Below are 16,916 nucleotides of genomic sequence, written 5' to 3' on the forward strand. Positions count from 1 at the left end.
GATAGAGTCAGAGTGTAAACAAAGCTTCCAAATAATTGCTTTCAGCCAGCATCTCTTTGAATATCCACCCTAATACCTTTGAACAATAGCTTTCATCTTTCCCTGTGTCCATCACCCAGAGGATGAGGCCGTTGGACAGAAAGCCTTTCCATGGCATGCACAGACTTCAGGCTGCCACCAGGGTTATGCATAGATTCCTGCTTACTAGCCAACACCACATCTTCCCCTCTCACCCATGAAAGCTTACTGGGGTCTAAACAAGTGAGACTGCCAGAAGTACAGGAATGGCCTCCCATTGATCTTATTTATGTTTTTAAAAAGTAAATTCATCATGAATATTGGTATTCTATCTATCATTAGTAAAGGTTCACTTGTGACACAACACACAAAATTTCAGGTCAACATGGCTAAGCTTTTTTAAAATAACTAGGGTATAACTAAGCTCTCCAGATAGACAAACACTATGTGTGGTGTTTTCAGCCAAGGCATGGTTGCCTAGGTTAACTCCCCCAGCTCACATATTACTTACACCCTAAAGGGTATCAGTTACAAGGCTCTTAGGTAGGTAGGTTACCAGAGACACTTGGACTCTTGAGAGAGGATAAAAGAGATAAAAGACTATGTTCTCCAAAGCAATCAGTGGGTTAGAACCCAAACATTCTCTTCTCTAATTGGCATGAGGGAGCCCCCACTTGAACTGGTGATGAATGATGTGAAATCAAGTCCACGTGGCAGCACAAACCAAAAAATATAGAGTTCCCATGTTATCCATGTTCTTTGCTCCATAAACTGATGCAGAGGCTGAGCACTAAAGCTTTCCTTGTTATCTATCAAGTTTAAGATGGTCTGCTTTCTTTCCACTTTTCATCAGAAAAATGAAAATTCAAGCGGTGGGATTGAAACTAGATTTAAGAAAGAAGAGACAAAGAGGTGACTGGTGATCTGATATAGTGTGCCTCCTGGGGAAAAGGTGCCTGGATGTTAAAGGTGGACTATGACAAAAGGAGAGCAGAAACAAGTCTATTTTTTGCTAGGTCTCCATAGGGAACCGGTCTAACCTATTTACAAGTGGTCTCAGGCGAAATATCTTTAAATAGCTATCTTGTCACCATCTTTTTCATCATCTTCCATGATCACTTTGGGTCTCTCGTCCCTGAGCAATGTCACACCTGAAAAACAAAACACAGATCTGCAATTAAGTGCCTCTAATTAAAATATTAGATGACTTTACAGCATAGACAGTTCACAGGAGCATGGCAACCCAGAAAAGTTTTAGTGGCTGCAAAGCTAACTGCTAAAGATGCCAACAGAGGGAGAGAGAGAGAGAGAGACAGAGGGTGCTGAGTGGTCTTATTTGTCTTTCCCAGAGGAGCTGTGGCTCAATGAGAATACTGCTTTGGTTAGAAGAGATGCTCAGCCTAGGAGCCACAGGCAACCTTCACCTCCTTCTCTACATTCTGCAATTATGCTTGCAACAATTAGGATGGAAAATGTACAAATTTGGGAGTCTAACCGCTTTGGATTTCTCATTCTACCACTCACTTAATCTGTACTGGGCCAGATTACACTTTCAGACTGAAATTTTCTTGTATGTAAAATGAGGGCATTAATACTTATATTAAGGGTTATGGTGACAATTAAATAAGAAGTATGAAATAATGCTTAGCACAGTGCTACACCTGTGAGCAACTTAGTGTTTCCTTTGCTTGCACAATTTGCTAGTTTATTTTCCCTTCAAAAAGAACTGGTAAACCTCATGAAGTCAAACTACACATATTTTACTAATATCTGGGGAAAATACTGAGACTCTGAACATGACATTTCTGAATGTCAGTGCTAGTAGATTGATAAAGTTCATATGGTTTAGAGCAAAATGAGAAAATAAGAAAAATGCAGTGAATTTTTTCATACAGCTCTATGGTTCTAGTTTAAAAAAATTATCCTTATTTTAAAACAATTCTTTCTCTTATTTAAGGGATTAAAATATTCTGTCTTTTATGAAATTTTAAGGATATTCGATGGCTGTTTTGTCAGCATCCTCACTAGGCAAAGCTCAAAGTTGTGATCACTGTTTTAGACTCTACAATATCTTGCTTTAAAAGTTTATTGATCTGTGGAATTCAGAAGCCTGAGCACCATTTTCTGGACTGATCAACCCACAAAAGGCCATTCAAGGTCTGGGTGGTTCTGCTCATCCTGTGAGTAATGAAATGGGATCATTTTAATAAAAGGAAAGGGAGCTGTGACCCAAGGCCAGCCTTCCATGCTTTCTATCATCTCACTCCATCTATCAGCTTTGTTTTCCCACCACTGCCTTGCACAATCCCCCACCCTTTCCATAATTAGAGACTTTTCCGTTCATGAAGCATTTCATAAAGATCTAAACTTGAGGGAGGAAAGCTGTGCACCACAAGAGGCCTTTTTACAACACTGGACTCCATTCAACAGTGGCAAATTAATGAAAACTATGCTTTGATCTTAATGACTATTCATTTGATTCAGTCACTAGTTTGCTCATATGGGTTCTTTACCAATTAGCTGATATTTATTGGAGGAAAAAAACAATTTCAGGAGCCTGGTTGAAACTAAGGCTTTTGCATAAATCACTTATGAAACACAGTGGGAGATATTTTCTCTTATACTAGCCACACAGAAGTTTGAATTTTTATTTGGAATGTAGGTTCTCTTGGTAGGAGAACATAGAGTTAGCCATGCTGAGTTCCCAAGTATCCCATCCTTCCTTCCTTGATATTTCTTCACATTAATCCAATTTTGGGTAGATTCAAAGTGAAGAGTCAATTCAGTCACTCAGTCATGTTTGACTCTTTGCAACCTCATGAACTGCAGCACGCGAGGCTTCCCTGTCCATCACAAACTCCCAGAGCATGCACAAACTCATGTCCATTTGAGTTGGTGATGCTATCCAATGATCTCATACTCTGTCATCCCCTTTTCCTCCTGCCTTCAATCTTTCCCAGCATCAGGATCTTTTCCAATGAGTCAGCTCTTCACATCAGGTGGCCAAAGTATTGGAGCTTCAACTTCAGCATCAGTCCTTTCAATGAATATTCAGGACTGATTTCCTTTAGGATGAACAGGTTGGATCTCCTTGCAGTCCAAGGGACTCTCAAGAGTCTTCTCCAACACCACAGTTCAAAAGCATCAATTCTTTGGCACTCAGCTTTCTATACGGTCCAACTCTCACATCCATACATGACTACTGGAAAAACCATAGCCTTGACTAGACAGACCTTTGCTGGCAAAGTAATGTCTCTGCTTTTTAATATGTTATCTAGGTTGGTCATAGCTTTTCTTCCAAGGAGCAAGCATCTTTTAATTTCATGGCTGCAGTCACCATCTTCAGTGATTTTGGAGCCCCCCAAAATAAAAGTCTCTCACTATTTCCTTTGTTTCCCCATCTATTTACCATGAAGTGATGGGACTAGATGCCATGATCTTACTTTTCTGAATGTTGAGTTTTAAGCCATCTTTTTCACTCTCTTCTTTCATTTTAATCAAGAGGCTCTTTAGTTCTTCTTCACTTTCTGCCATAAGGGTGGTGTCATCTGAATATCTGAGGTTATTGATATTTCTCCCAGCAATCTTGATTCCAGCTTGTTCTTCATCCAGCCCAGCGTTTCTCATGATGTCCTCTGCATATAAGTTAAATAAGCAGAGTGACAATATAAGCCTTGACATACTCCTTTTCCTATTTGGAACCAGTCTGTTGTTCATGTTCAATTCTAACTGTTGCTTCTTGACCTGCATACAGATTTCTCAGGAGGCAGGTAAGGTGGTCTGGTATTCCCATCTCTTTCAGAATTTTCCACAGATTGTTGTGATCCACACAGTCAAAGGGTTTGGCATAGTCAATAAAGCAGAAATAGATGTTTTTCTGGAACTCTCTTGCTTTTTTTATGATCCAGTGGATGTTGGCATTTTGACCTCTGGTTCCTCTACATTTTCTAAATTCAACTTTTTGGTTATTTTTTAGTATCCTTGACATCAAGTTATACAAGCATCTGGGCAGGAAAAAAAAGTACTGAGATTTCAGGGAAAGCAAGAGGTCAGCCCATCCTAAAGTAGGCTAGGCTTTCCACAGGGACACAGGAGATAATTTCAAATGGAAAGTGAGCTAACATTTATATTAGTGTAGTTAAGCATTCACTTTAATGTCTTATAATGAAAAAATATAGTAACTTGTCACAGTCTTGATTTCATGGATCTCATTGCTTAGGATGAGGCTTAAATCAGTAGCATCTATATGTCATCTCTATGTTCTTACTCTTGATGCTTCATTTCATTGCCTTTGGTCATTTAAAGATGAATGATTTTTGATAAACACTAGTCTGGTTTAACGGGCTTAACTCAATCGTGATGCTCACATTTTCCTGTAGAAGCAAAAGTGTGCTGTCAAAGCAGTGTGCTTTAGAGCTGGAAAACTTTGCTTTCAGTGGCCATTCATTCAGTTTGGAGCAGGTCACTCAACCTGTGTGAATCTCAGTTTATTCATCTGTAAAACTGGAGGAAACATACTTTGTATCTCCCGCAGGAGGTGATCCCATCAAGAAAGATCTAGTCCAACATTCTTTTTGACTTCAACCACACCTTACATGGAGACTTCCTTGGTGGATCAGATGGTAAAGAATCTGCCTGCAGTGCAAGAAACCTGGGCTCGTTCCCTGGGTCGGGAACATCCCCCAGAGTAGGAAATGGCAACCCACTCCAATATCCTTGCCTAGAGAATTCCATGGACAGAGGAGGTGGGTGGGCCAGAGTCCATGGGGTCACAAAGAGTCAGACATGACTGAGTGACTAACACTTTCACTTTCACACCTTACATGAACCTTTGTTAAAATATTTCTCACATTGTAGGAATTGTTGGACAAGACATCTGTCTGCCCTACCAAACTATGAGAGTCTCAGAAGATATTCTAATATCTAGCACAAGACTTGGAATATAGTAGGGATTTAGAAAATGTTGACTCTTTCCCTTCCACCCTTTCTGTAGGCAAGTTTAGGGAACTTGGCTACTTCTCAGAAACTGATGTGTTTTTAAGGCTGAAGCTGTCAGTCCAATACCTCTAAAGTGTCAATTAGCTCTGCAGCAAGCTGTCTTCAGTCATGATCCCAGCCAGAGCACCATCCAAAGGTGATCACCTACATCACAGATGTGTGTGGATCTAAGGCAGTCAGACCTAGGACACCACTGTTCCTGGTCAACCACACCAGAGAGAGGGCTCTATTCTCAGCAGGACAGAAGAGACATCACTTTCAAAGGACACGTCAGTCTCCTTTCTACAAGCACAGTATTGAGCTTTGATCTCCAGGTGTTCACAGCTCACGGGTCAATTACCTAAGAGGCTTCTCTTCAAGACTTTCAGCCAAATTGTTCATTACTTTCTCCGGTTTCTTTTGCCACAGATCTCAACTAAAGATTCTTAAGCAGATCTTGACTACTCAGATCTGACCAATCCCAACCCAATGCTCCCTGCCCCGTGGCTCCTTGGCCCTGGCAACCTCAGATCACACTGAGAGCAAAGCTTGGGCTGGAGAGGAAGCCCAAGATGACTCCTTACTGCTCAGAGGAGTTGTCTGACGGTTGGAACCTGTCAAAAAAGCTCATTAACCTCCAGGAATGAAGGTAGTTAGCTGGAAATTTAAAGGAGAGAGTGAATCCTTGTCCAGCCTTCCCTTGCCAAGGGCTAATGAGAGGAGATGTCTCTGGAGAGCATTTTTCTGTGAATTCCTCTCAACATCCTTATTAAAACCAATGTGAGTCTCTCTAAACATCTGCTGAAGGCTCTATCCTTATCAGCTTAACTAATATTTCGATTACTTCCAAATCTTTAGATACTAAAAGCCTCTTCAAAAATAAAGTACTTCAGCTAATATGCTAATAAAAGCTGGAATCATAGAACACGATAATTGCAAATACTTGCAAGACAGAGATTTGCTGATTCAAGGAATTCGATAATGTGTATAGTCTATGAATATACAGCAACCCCTCCCCCAACACTCTTGTGTATTCTGCACAGTTTAATAAACATTTTTTATTTGTCCAGGAAGCTTGTTCTCTTAGAATATCGATTTTGGGATGTAGGGAGCCTCCACTGCCAGAGAAATGGAGCTCAACATTTTAGGAAGTTCCTTGAATCAGCAGCTTTCCACGGAGAGGTAAAACACTGTGGCTAGAAAAATTCTCACTTTTAGAAATGGTTTAGCACCTCAAAGAATATAATGTTGAAAAGAGGATGGAGGCAAACTAACGTTTACTGAAGACTTTCAATAAGCCAGGAAGAGTGCTAGGTGCTTTATAAACTTTATTTAAATTTGTTAACAATGTTGAGAGATGGGTTTTATGGTTCTTCTTTGAGAGGTGGATAAAATAAAGGAGGCTCTTCTAGTTTGTGTTAGTTGCCCAAAGTCATTAAGGCAGAATGAAGCAGAACCAGAAATCAAGTCTACACCTTTCTGACTCCAAAGCCCATGTTCAATGCTGTGTACTAAAGTAACTCTCTGCCCATAAACAGTTTTGTTCCTCTTCCAAGTCTTCTCCTAGAAGGACTTCAATAAAAGTAAATACAAGAATGAGCAGAAAATAATCAGTATCCTAATGGAGAACTTGAAACGCTGAATCATGATTGCCAAACAGATTACCAAATCAACAGATACTTAAGGAGTGGGGGCTACATAGGAGGGACTGGACCAGTTATCAAGGTCAATACCAGCAACATAAGGCAATCCCAGGCCATTTCTAATGACTTCATCATAAAAGTCTACGATGTAAGTCAATTAAATAGCAGCTACAGTAACAGCAACAAGAAAGATAAGGACAATACTAAAAGAGAGGGCAAAATCTTGGTATTTGCATGTCCAGCTCTAATTTAAAAAAAAAAAAAGGTTTAGAATGAAAATGATTCATTCTGGACTTGGAGGTGTCTGTTGGTAGAGACTTAGAGTTGGCTGTCGTAAAAGGTGACTAGACGTGGACAAAGGCAGAGCTTGGAGGAAACGTGCAATGGATTTGAGGATCAAGGGGCAGGTAGGGATGCATGGAACCTATAAGAAGCATGGCTAAGGCAGATTCACAGCCTACGGATGGGTCCTTGGTCCATTTCTCCAGACAAGTGCCTTCTCGTGCTTCATGCTTCTTTGCCTGGCTCTTCTCAGAAATCAGTGACTCTGTCTGCTCCCCTGACTGCCTTTACATGATGTCTTCTGAGCCATCTTTCAATTTTGTTATAGATGAAGTCATGGGAAAATACAGTCTTATAATAATGACTAAATCTCATCATCTCCCAAAAATGTCCCCTCTGGATTGCTATAATGCTATAGGTCCAAACCATAGCATGATACAATGAAAACCTGCTCACAGATGAGACAAACCTGGATTGGAGCCCCAGCTCTCTCACATAACAGTGTTTGATCATGAGCATAATTTGATCAATTCATCAGTCCTTCTAATCATCCCATCATCAATTAGCTAATCAACTATCCATCCATCAATTTCATCAACCAAAGATTTTAGAGTAGCTACGTTACTTAAATCCTCTCTCAATTTCTATATCTGTAAAGTGAGATGATATCTACTATATTGTTATTCAGTTGATTTTTTGAAAATCCATGAGACATGCCAAATCCAGTACCTAACCTTTAGTAGGCTTTCAATAAACATTAGTGCATTTTCTCCTCTGCCATTCTCCCACCCCAGACTATCTTTATAAAACAAACACACACACTCCCATCTTATACTCTGACCACAACTGTACTCGTATCATTGCCCAACTTCCCAACTTGTACCTAAAATTCTCAGGGACAAGACTATACCTCACACACACACTGGTTGCCCTATAGTGTGGGTTTGTGCCCACAGTTCAGCAAGATTTTTTGGTTTGATTTGACTCACAAAGAGAGAGCTATCATTATTTTTGCAGCTCTCTCTCTCTCCCTCCCTCTCCCTCTCTTCTTTTGAGGATTTGGTCAATATATCCAGGTGTCTTGGGAGAATCAACCGTCAATCATAGGATGCAAGATCCCTGGGCGACTGGGGAGGAGGGTATTTAAATTCTTTTCAAGGACCCGCTGACATTTCTATTTTATTGACTCAGTGGATCTGACCAATTCTGCTGAAGCATGAGTTGTGCTCTGATCCTCACCCAGCTCCAAGTCAGCCCCCGGCAAACTGCCGAGGAAGGCAAACCTGAGAGGCAGCAGTAAATACTCCTCCCATGAACATTCCTGCGAGACACAGACTGCTGGGCCAGGACAAAGGCTGTGCCTGTGGCACTCCAGATGGCAAGGCTCTTGACCTCTTCCCATCACCCCTTGCAAATGCCCTGCACCAGCTCTTTTACCTGCTGCAAAGGGGGACACGTGCAGGGCAGGTGTGTCTTTTCTCCTTGGCTTTTTCTGTTCCAGGTCAGTGTTATGAAGAACTGGACTCATTTTGCCCTTTGGATGTATGTCTTGGACATCGTATCTTGTAATTAAATGTTCTGAAAGGACGTCTGCATAGTTAGGAGAACAGAGGGAGAAACAGGGTCAAACACATATGTCTCAGAACACAAGGACAGTGTGTCCATATTTGCACACGCATCTGGTGATGTGCAAACATCATCTTAATAATCAACTTTTCAAATATCTTAATAAAAACAGTTTCTTTATCATAAGAATTCATATCTATGGAGGCTACACTAGATAACATGCTTTATACAAAGGGTTTTTACATGACTGATTTCATTTTAGCCTCACAAAACCCTGAGGTTTTTTTAATACTACCACTGTTGCTTTGCTAAGGAAAGTGAGGCAAAGATGTGCTGGAGGAATTGAGCTGAGTTTTGTCTGCTGCCGAAGCCTACCCTTGCTAGAACGGTGGGGCATTTGCTGTTCCATAAGCTACATGCTACTATGTTCTTCACTGGCTTAACTAGTTCTCTGCTTCTACCACCTGCCTCCTCTCCCCTCTTCTACATGTGAATGTTCTCTCCATTATACACAAACTCTCTAAAAACAGCCTCCTCTAGAAAACAGTCTACAGTTCATAGCCCCAAACTGAGCTCCCAGGGTCCTTTTCTGAGACCCTCCTTTATGATGTTATCTCTTACTGCATATTTCAGCTGTTTATGTGTTTCTCTTATCTCTTATAAAATGGAAAGTTTCTTTCCAGAAAGGAAAAGTTCTATTTCTTTTATCTCCCTAAGAGTAGGTTGTCAATAGAGAGGACATTAAATAAATGGCCTGGACGGAAGGGGTAAAGGAAATAAGACAAAACTTTTGGAAACAAGAGAGTGTCACAAGTCACATGCATGATTGTTACAGAGACTCGTTAGCTGTTCTCAAGACTGTTTTGTTATTCTCCTGGCTCAGACCTGGGCTGCATTTCTCAGCCCTCCTTGCAGTTGGGTGAGGAAGTGACTGAGGGAAATGTGTGTGCCCACCAACCCTCCACTCTGACTGCCCTGGGTCTGCTAGATGCCTGTGCCTACGGGGACTTTAGAAGCCAAGTGCTGATGGTGTCCATTATCTTGAGTCCCTGAATGACTGTTTGGAGCAAAGCCTACCTCTGCACTTGTCCAACTTCCACTGATGAGAGAAAAGTAAACTTGTGTTATCCACTCATATTTTAGAATTTATATGTTATAGTGACCCTCCTTAGAGTAAATAAGACAAATGCAGAGATTGTACAAGTGACTGAAAAATATAGAACTATTTAAGGGGAAAAAAATGTAAGATCCATGTGATCTAGAAGCCAGTAGTTCCCTTTTACAGACGAGCAAACTGACCTTATTGTCCATTACCTGGTATGAAAGGTGGAACATGCAGGGCTGGTGTGTCTTTCCTCCTTGGTTTTTTCTGGTCTGACTCAACATTCAGGGTGACTTGTACATTTTTCCCCTTTATAGGCTTCTTTTTGAGATCACAGTCCTTAATAAACTGGTCTGAAAGATCATCTGATTTTGACAAGATGCAAAGAAAAAAAAAGAATATGACATGAGCAAGGGTTCAGTCACAGACTGCTTGGTTTACAGTTAAATCTGATGGGAGGGAGGACTCTTTTGGTCTGAAAAAGAAAAGCACTTATTGATTATGGCCTCTTCTATGGAGGACTTTGCATGCATGGATGTATGCAATAAAAGGGAAAGCTAGAATTTTGTAAAACTCCAAGTGAAGGGAACTCAAATGGTATGGATAATCAAGGCAAAGAGGAACTTTACGTTTCAGATTGGGGAACAGGTTCTCTGTGCCAGAACACTTCTCCTGGATTTTCTTTACTCAAGCCTTGCTCCCTTTGGAAGGCCCAAGGGCCAGGAGGGAGCCTTGTTCTCTCTTTGGTCTTGCAGCAAGGTTCTGTCTATTCCTCACAGCTTTCATTTCTATGGCTGGTCAAGTCACACCAATGATTAACGCTTACACTTCAGCACTGGTCTTTACACTGCCCCCTGGCTTTACGATTCTCCTATTTACTTATCCCAACCCAGGCCCTCTTATCTTCTTATTCATCTCCTTACACTCCTCAGTCCCCTGCGTTACCTCACCAGAGCCTTTGAAGTCTGGATTCTGCATCAGGTCCATCAGATGTCATTGTATTCGATTAATTCCATCTGATACCCCCCATGCCCATAAAGGTATTTTCTCTGCTCTGTCTCTTTTCTCCTCTGTGCTTTGGTTTCTGTGGCTGTGCTTTGAGCTCCTTTGTCATTGTTTTAGCACTACATTTCCTAATGATCTATCTCCTGAGCTGGATCTATCTCCTAAGCCTTCTTGGAGATTAAAGGTCATATATCCTTTTGCTAATTTTATTCTTAATTGTTTTTCCCATCAATAAATGCATGTTGAAACAATGATTAGGTGGAGTTAGACCGAACTGAGTTAAAATTTTGACTCGGTTTTTGTTAGTTCTGAGAACTTGACCAAAATTTCTTTATTTTGGGGGGGTGAGGGTAGTCTTAATACTTAGGAACTTTAATATTCTCTCAACTTATAAGATGGGGATAATATTAAATCAATGCGTGGGTGTGTGAGAGAGAGAGACAAAGACAGAGAGAATTAAATTTGTTGATGTGGTAAATCATTTGATACATTTAATGTATTTCAGATACTTAAAAAATACTCACTCTGGCCATTGCTAACCCCCAATACTTTCCCAAAGGTTCAGAGGAAAGCCCAACCGTCTCACCCAACCCCATCTTTATCTTACCTCACTAATTCTAGTCCTGTGTGTCCTTTCTCATTTTATAATTATCCACAGCATTTTTACTCATGTAACACCTTTAAAGGATAATCTAGTTATTATTTATGCATATGTTTTCCCTGCCCTCTTTGATGACAGGTGTCTTGTGTTTTATCTCCTTAGTAACAGTGAGTAGATATTTGTTGAATGTACGCTTGAATGAGTGAAATTTTACTTCAAATGCATTTCCTCGATTTTTAGAGAAATCCTGAGTACAACATATCTTGACAGTAAATGAGGAGAAGGGAGAGGTGGTGGGGGGTGTGGAGTCATAACCAGGCGCGGCATAAACAAAGGCTATGAATATGCAAAAGGCCCATCCATCAAAAGTCTGAGTGTCTCATTTTTAGAAATGGGTAGAGGCAGAAATGTTTTTGGTATTTTCATTACAAAGGTTATGCAGAAAGTCAGTTCTAGAAAGGAAACAGATTGACAATAAAGCCGAAAAAGGCTATTTAAAATTCTGTCTTGATAGGCAAAGAGAGATATTTGAAATATTTTATTGGCACTGCACATGGGGTGTAAGTGTGCCGGGAAATACTGGAAACAAGCTAGACTGCCACTCTCAATTTATGGCCTCAAAAATGCTCTGCCTGGGACTCTGTCAGACCCGAAAAAGAGGACACTGCCTCTTCTCTCTTTTTTAAATTCTAATGAACTTCGCTCCAGCGCTTCAGCTAGTATTTACATGACAGACCCCACAGACCCCTGGGCTATTTGCCTGTCCATCTGGTGTTGGCTGTCACCAGAAATCTCAAACTATCAGGTTTCAGGGACCCTCCCTCTGACTTGCTTGCAAACTGACTGGCAGAGACGCCCCCTTTCTGACTTTCGCCACTGACAGTCACACGGTAGCATTTACCTAAGTGGCCGCAGCGAGGGTCTAGCTTATCCAGTCTGTCTTCTGAGAGTTCCAGAGGCACTTGCTCAGCAGACATCATCAAAGGAGAGCAGGTGTGTGGATTGCGTCTCCAGCACCACAGGGGTATAGAAATAAGGCCATTAGTATGTCTTCTTCTTCTTCACTCGCTTATTAAACAAGCACATATATTGAACACTTACTGCTATGCTCTCAATTCAATCCTATTTTTAAGTCTGCTTCTTCTACTTAGCTACTTGAAGTTCTAAACTTAATATTTAAGCCAACATAAATGAATCACACACACACACACACACGCACGCACGCACGCATACAGATTTATCAGTAATGGTCATGTATCAAATGTTCAATATTTGCCATCTTTCAGAAGCACTGTGGGAGTTTTAGAATGAACCCTTATAAAGTCTGAATTAGAAATGAGTTAGCTGGGAGTTACAGGAAATCTTCATTAAATCTTGTCTGAATTTTTTTTTTTTTTTTTTTGGTTGAGTTCTGCAAAGTAGGATTATGCCTACTTCATAGGTAAGAAAACCGAGGATCAGAAAATGTAATTAATTTATTCAGTCACACATTTGTTAAATAGCCATGCTTGGATCTATCTCTATTTCTGCAAACTTCCACTAGCAACCCAAGACTTTTAAAATAGTGGTTCCTTTGACTCCACATTGAACAAAGTTTCTGATTTTCCACCATTACATGCTTGTAACTATGAAGTGTTGAGACTTCTTCCCTATTCATATTACAATGCTGGTAGGAAAATATCCAGGTCTCAAAATAGACCTTTATTATTTTCTCCCTAGAGATTTCTGACATTAGAGCAAATCTGTTTCCTCCTCCCCCTCCCCCCTGCCATTGCCCATCTTTCCTAAACCGCAAATCCATTGAACTTTTCAGAGCTATTAGTTGTAGCCATTGTCCAGGAGGAGTAGAAATTCAGAATGGACATATGTCAGGTCTGAATTAGGAATGCATTAGATGAGATTTATAGGAAATCTTCATTAGAGTCTGCCTATCTTCTATTTCTTTCGGATAATTTATTACACATGTTCTACCATAGCAATAATGGTTGGAGAGGAATACTATTAAAATGAACCAGTTTGTCCTCTTTTCTTGAGATTCTTGGATCACCGGTATGCAGAAGAATACATACACACACCAATTGTGTTAACATTTCAAGCTCATAGAATTAGTTCAACTCAGTTGTCTTCTGAGGAATACGCTAATGTTCTCTGGGAAGGCTAGAGGGCTTCTCCCCCTACAAGCTGAGATCATTGTGGAGCAGATGGAGCCATTAACAGATTACTTGAGCCAGCTTTTAGTGTCATTCTGAGAAGACTGACTGCTCTGAGTGACTTCAGCAGAAATCAATTCAGACCATTGTTTTTAGTGTTTATATGGAGACTGACTGCCAATTCCCTGGAACCATAAAGAAGTACACTGCTAACTTGGGTGGCCAGTTCCTACCTGCTTGCATGAAGAAGAAAGCTATGGGACCATCATTTGGGATGAGGGGACTTAGGGCTGAGTTCTGGAAGCAAAGGCATCAGATATGACCTGTGCACCTACTCAAATCAATCTTTCATCTCTTTGGGGAGAAATTCATGGGCCCTTTCATAGACTTTGGGCTGAAGGTCACCCCATGCAGGATCTAGTTAAAATATTCATTCTCTTGAAAAAGAAATGGAGACTCAAAGGGCCTAAAATGACTTGCAATTAAATACATACTTAGAGTCAGAATCATCACTTGAACCCATACCTCTTACCTTCTACTCTAGGTCCTCTCTGGTGGGAGTACCCTCTCTTCTCCAAACTATAGTTAGGCTGGTCTTTTCACTTGGATCATATGGCTGCTCCTATGTGCTCAATAACTGGTTATTTAATTTGAATCTGAGCTTTCAAGCCAAACAGATCTAGGTTAAATCTCAGTCTTTTAACTAAAAGCTATATGACTTTGATGAAGTGACTAAATCATCATGATGTCATGAGGATAGATGAAGCCCAAGTGCAATACAGTCATTTCTGCCCTTCCTCCCTACAGGCTGCAGTTTCTGTGGTAGAATTTGCCAAAGTCAGCATCTTCCTGGGGTACCCACAGACTGGTACCCGGGGACGGATGTTCCTCTCTGTCTCCCATTCTTAGCCTCAGTTCTCTTATCTGTAGAATAGACTTAATAGTAACTATCCTGTAGAGTTACTGTGATGATTAAACAGTAGCTCTGTGCTTTGAACATTGTAGGCATTGAGTTGATGGCAGTCACTGTTACATAACATTGTCTATACCTTCTTAGATATCTGGCTAAGGAAGACCTGCTGAGGAACTGAAAAAATTCGAAAAATCATCGACTCATTTTCATCTGGATACTGAAACTTCATCTGAGAAAACTGGCTCTCACCTTACAGGACTTGAGAAAGAGGAGGCTGCCCTTGGGGGGTGAACTGTGAAGTTCAGAAGTCCCTGGACAAGCAAGTCTCCCTGGTAAGATTAGTCACAGAACTGACACATGATTGCTCCCCAAGATAGCACCTAGTATCTATGGGGGAAAACATCACTATTTTAAATCAGTGTGAGGGAAAGAATGATGGCAAGCCTCTGTTTGCAGGGGTCTGAAAGATGATTTTTCACATTTGGGATTTTACATCACAAAACTACCACTTGCTGGGCAGGGATGTGTTTTGCCCATGGGATTAGAAGCTACTTTTATTATGGATGATGTCCCTACAATCTTCTTGGCAGAACACCTTCACACAAAGAAAGGAACAAATAGAAGAGAGAGATTTGGAGTTAAGCATCCCCTTACTGAGGATTGTCATTTTATGTGCCTGTTTAGCACATAATAGAAGATGTTCTCCATCTCCCTACTCCCTCTGCTTTTCTACATTCAGTGAGAAGGGGTGCTCTGGATAATTGAACTGCTGTAAATCAGGAGCTGGCCTCATCCTTAAACTAGGAAATAGAATATTTCTCTTCCTATTCCTGACTGTGCCCATGCATTCCTCTCTTGAATTCAGCCCCCACACCAAGCACAACAAATGGATGTTGCCTTTGTCATGCTGTCCAGGGAAGCTTTCATCATCTCCCTCAGCAGCTCCCTGTTAGTTGGGAACTTTCTGAAGCATCAGCTCTTTCTTTCATACCTAAGCACCTGGTCCTCTGGGTCTTTGGATTCTAGCCAGAGGGCTAGGGACTAAAGAGATGCCTTAAGGGTATTTTATAAACTGTTTTCTAGTCAAAGATTTGTGATTCTTTAGCATTCTTTTCCACTTATTGGTTCAGTGTCGTCTCTGAATTTTAATACTCATACAGTGACAACTCTAACTGCCACTGTGACTGTCAATATCGGCCTTTTCACCTTCTTCTGAAAAGCCTGGGGCTACCTGTGTGGTGGAAATCAGGAAACTTTGATTATGTAGCGTGTCCAGAGGGGTCACAGGAAGTACCATAACCACAGGCATTACTTCCGCAGCAAAAATGCGAGCATTCACACTAAACTACAAAATCATTTATCTTTTATGTCAGATTTTGCTACAGAATGAATTGATGTTGACTTTAACAAAAAAAAATTTGGTTTTTGGATTTCCCCATTAGAGAAGAAAGCATGGGTCTGTCTGACTTTTCTCGTTGTTGTTTGAGAGAATGTGATTGGATTGGTGTAGCATGTGCAAGAGACCAGGTGACGGTATTTCAGGGGTTTAAGGAAGTTTTCAGGACCCTGACCACTAAACTGTTGTAATTCCTCTTGCTAATTCTCACATTGTTCTTCTCAGAGACACACTTGTAAATACAAATGCAACTGAGAGGAGCTCCATTAACTGATGTCAATACCTAAGGGTTATTAATGACAACGGTGTCTTTTGAGAACAGAAACAGAAAGGTCTGGGGAACTGGGTTGCAGGGAAGGAAGAGCATGGTTGCAGGACAGGCGTGCCAGAGCACACGGAAGCCGAGGGTGCCTGGGGGGACCCTAACTCCACTAGCTCAGGTGTGTGTGAACAGTTGCTCAGTTGTGTCTGACTCTGTGACCTCATGGGCTGTAGTCTGCCAGGTTCCTCTGTCCATGGGATTCTCCAGGCAAGAATACTGGAGTGGGTTGCCATTTCCTTCTCCAAGTGATCTTCCCCACCCAGGGATCAAACCCACATCTCCTGCACCTCCTGCATTGGCAGGTGAATTCGTTACCTCTGAGACACCTGGGGAGCCCACTAGCTCAGAGATGATTCCTATTTCAGGAGGACAGTCATGCTTTTTCTGTAGCTAAAACAGATCAGTTGAGTATAAGGTCAGAAAAGGCTCTGTGCATTTTGTCCTTAACAATGAGTGGATTCTCAGGTGAGTGTTAGAATATGTGGTTTAATTCATAGACAGAAAATCCCTCACTGACTGTAAGCATTTGGTGCTGTCAGGTAATATGAAGTAGAAACAAATGCTTGGTCCCATTCTCTAGCTGGGTGAACTTGGGAAAGTTATATGTCCTCTTGGAAACTTAGTTACCACATCTGTGAAATGGGCAGGGTAGTGGCTCTTCTCCAGGGCTGTTGAAAGTATTAATAATACAGTGTGTGTCAAGCTCCCAGTATATGCTACCATTTCAAGAATGTGAAATGCTCTTTGCTCTTTTAGTCTGCTTCTTGTAATTACAACATGCACATTGAAATTGAACCACTGGAACCATTTCTTTGTCCCATTTCTAGCCTTTTCTGAAGCTATGATGAGATAAGAACAATCCAAAGTAGAACATACTGTACAGCACAGGAAACTCTACTTAATGCACTGTGGTGACCTGAATGGGAAGGAAGTCCAAAAAG

The 16,916-nt window shown here is 41.1% G+C and overlaps 1 protein-coding gene across 2 annotated transcripts; it reads right to left on the minus strand.

The window, feature by feature from the left end:
• Positions 1–1,089: 1,089 nt before the first annotated feature.
• Positions 1,090–12,174, minus strand: PPP1R17 (protein phosphatase 1 regulatory subunit 17). Of its 2 annotated transcripts, XM_081532872.1 has the most exons (4): positions 12,096–12,174; positions 9,801–9,953; positions 8,358–8,510; positions 1,090–1,169 (listed from the first exon to the last, which is right to left on the minus strand). In XM_081532872.1, exons 1-4 carry the CDS (start codon positions 12,172–12,174, stop codon positions 1,090–1,092), a joined length of 465 nt encoding a protein of 154 aa, XP_081388998.1. The 2 variants fall into 2 exon arrangements, with proteins under 2 accessions (XP_081388998.1, XP_081388999.1); XM_081532873.1 differs by lacking the exon at positions 9,801–9,953.
• Positions 12,175–16,916: the final 4,742 nt, after the last annotated feature.

This window comes from Giraffa tippelskirchi, chromosome 10 (assembly GCF_054371585.1).
Source record: "Giraffa tippelskirchi isolate mGirTip1 chromosome 10, T2T-mGirTip1v1.2.pri, whole genome shotgun sequence".
Lineage (NCBI taxonomy): Eukaryota > Metazoa > Chordata > Mammalia > Artiodactyla > Giraffidae > Giraffa > Giraffa tippelskirchi.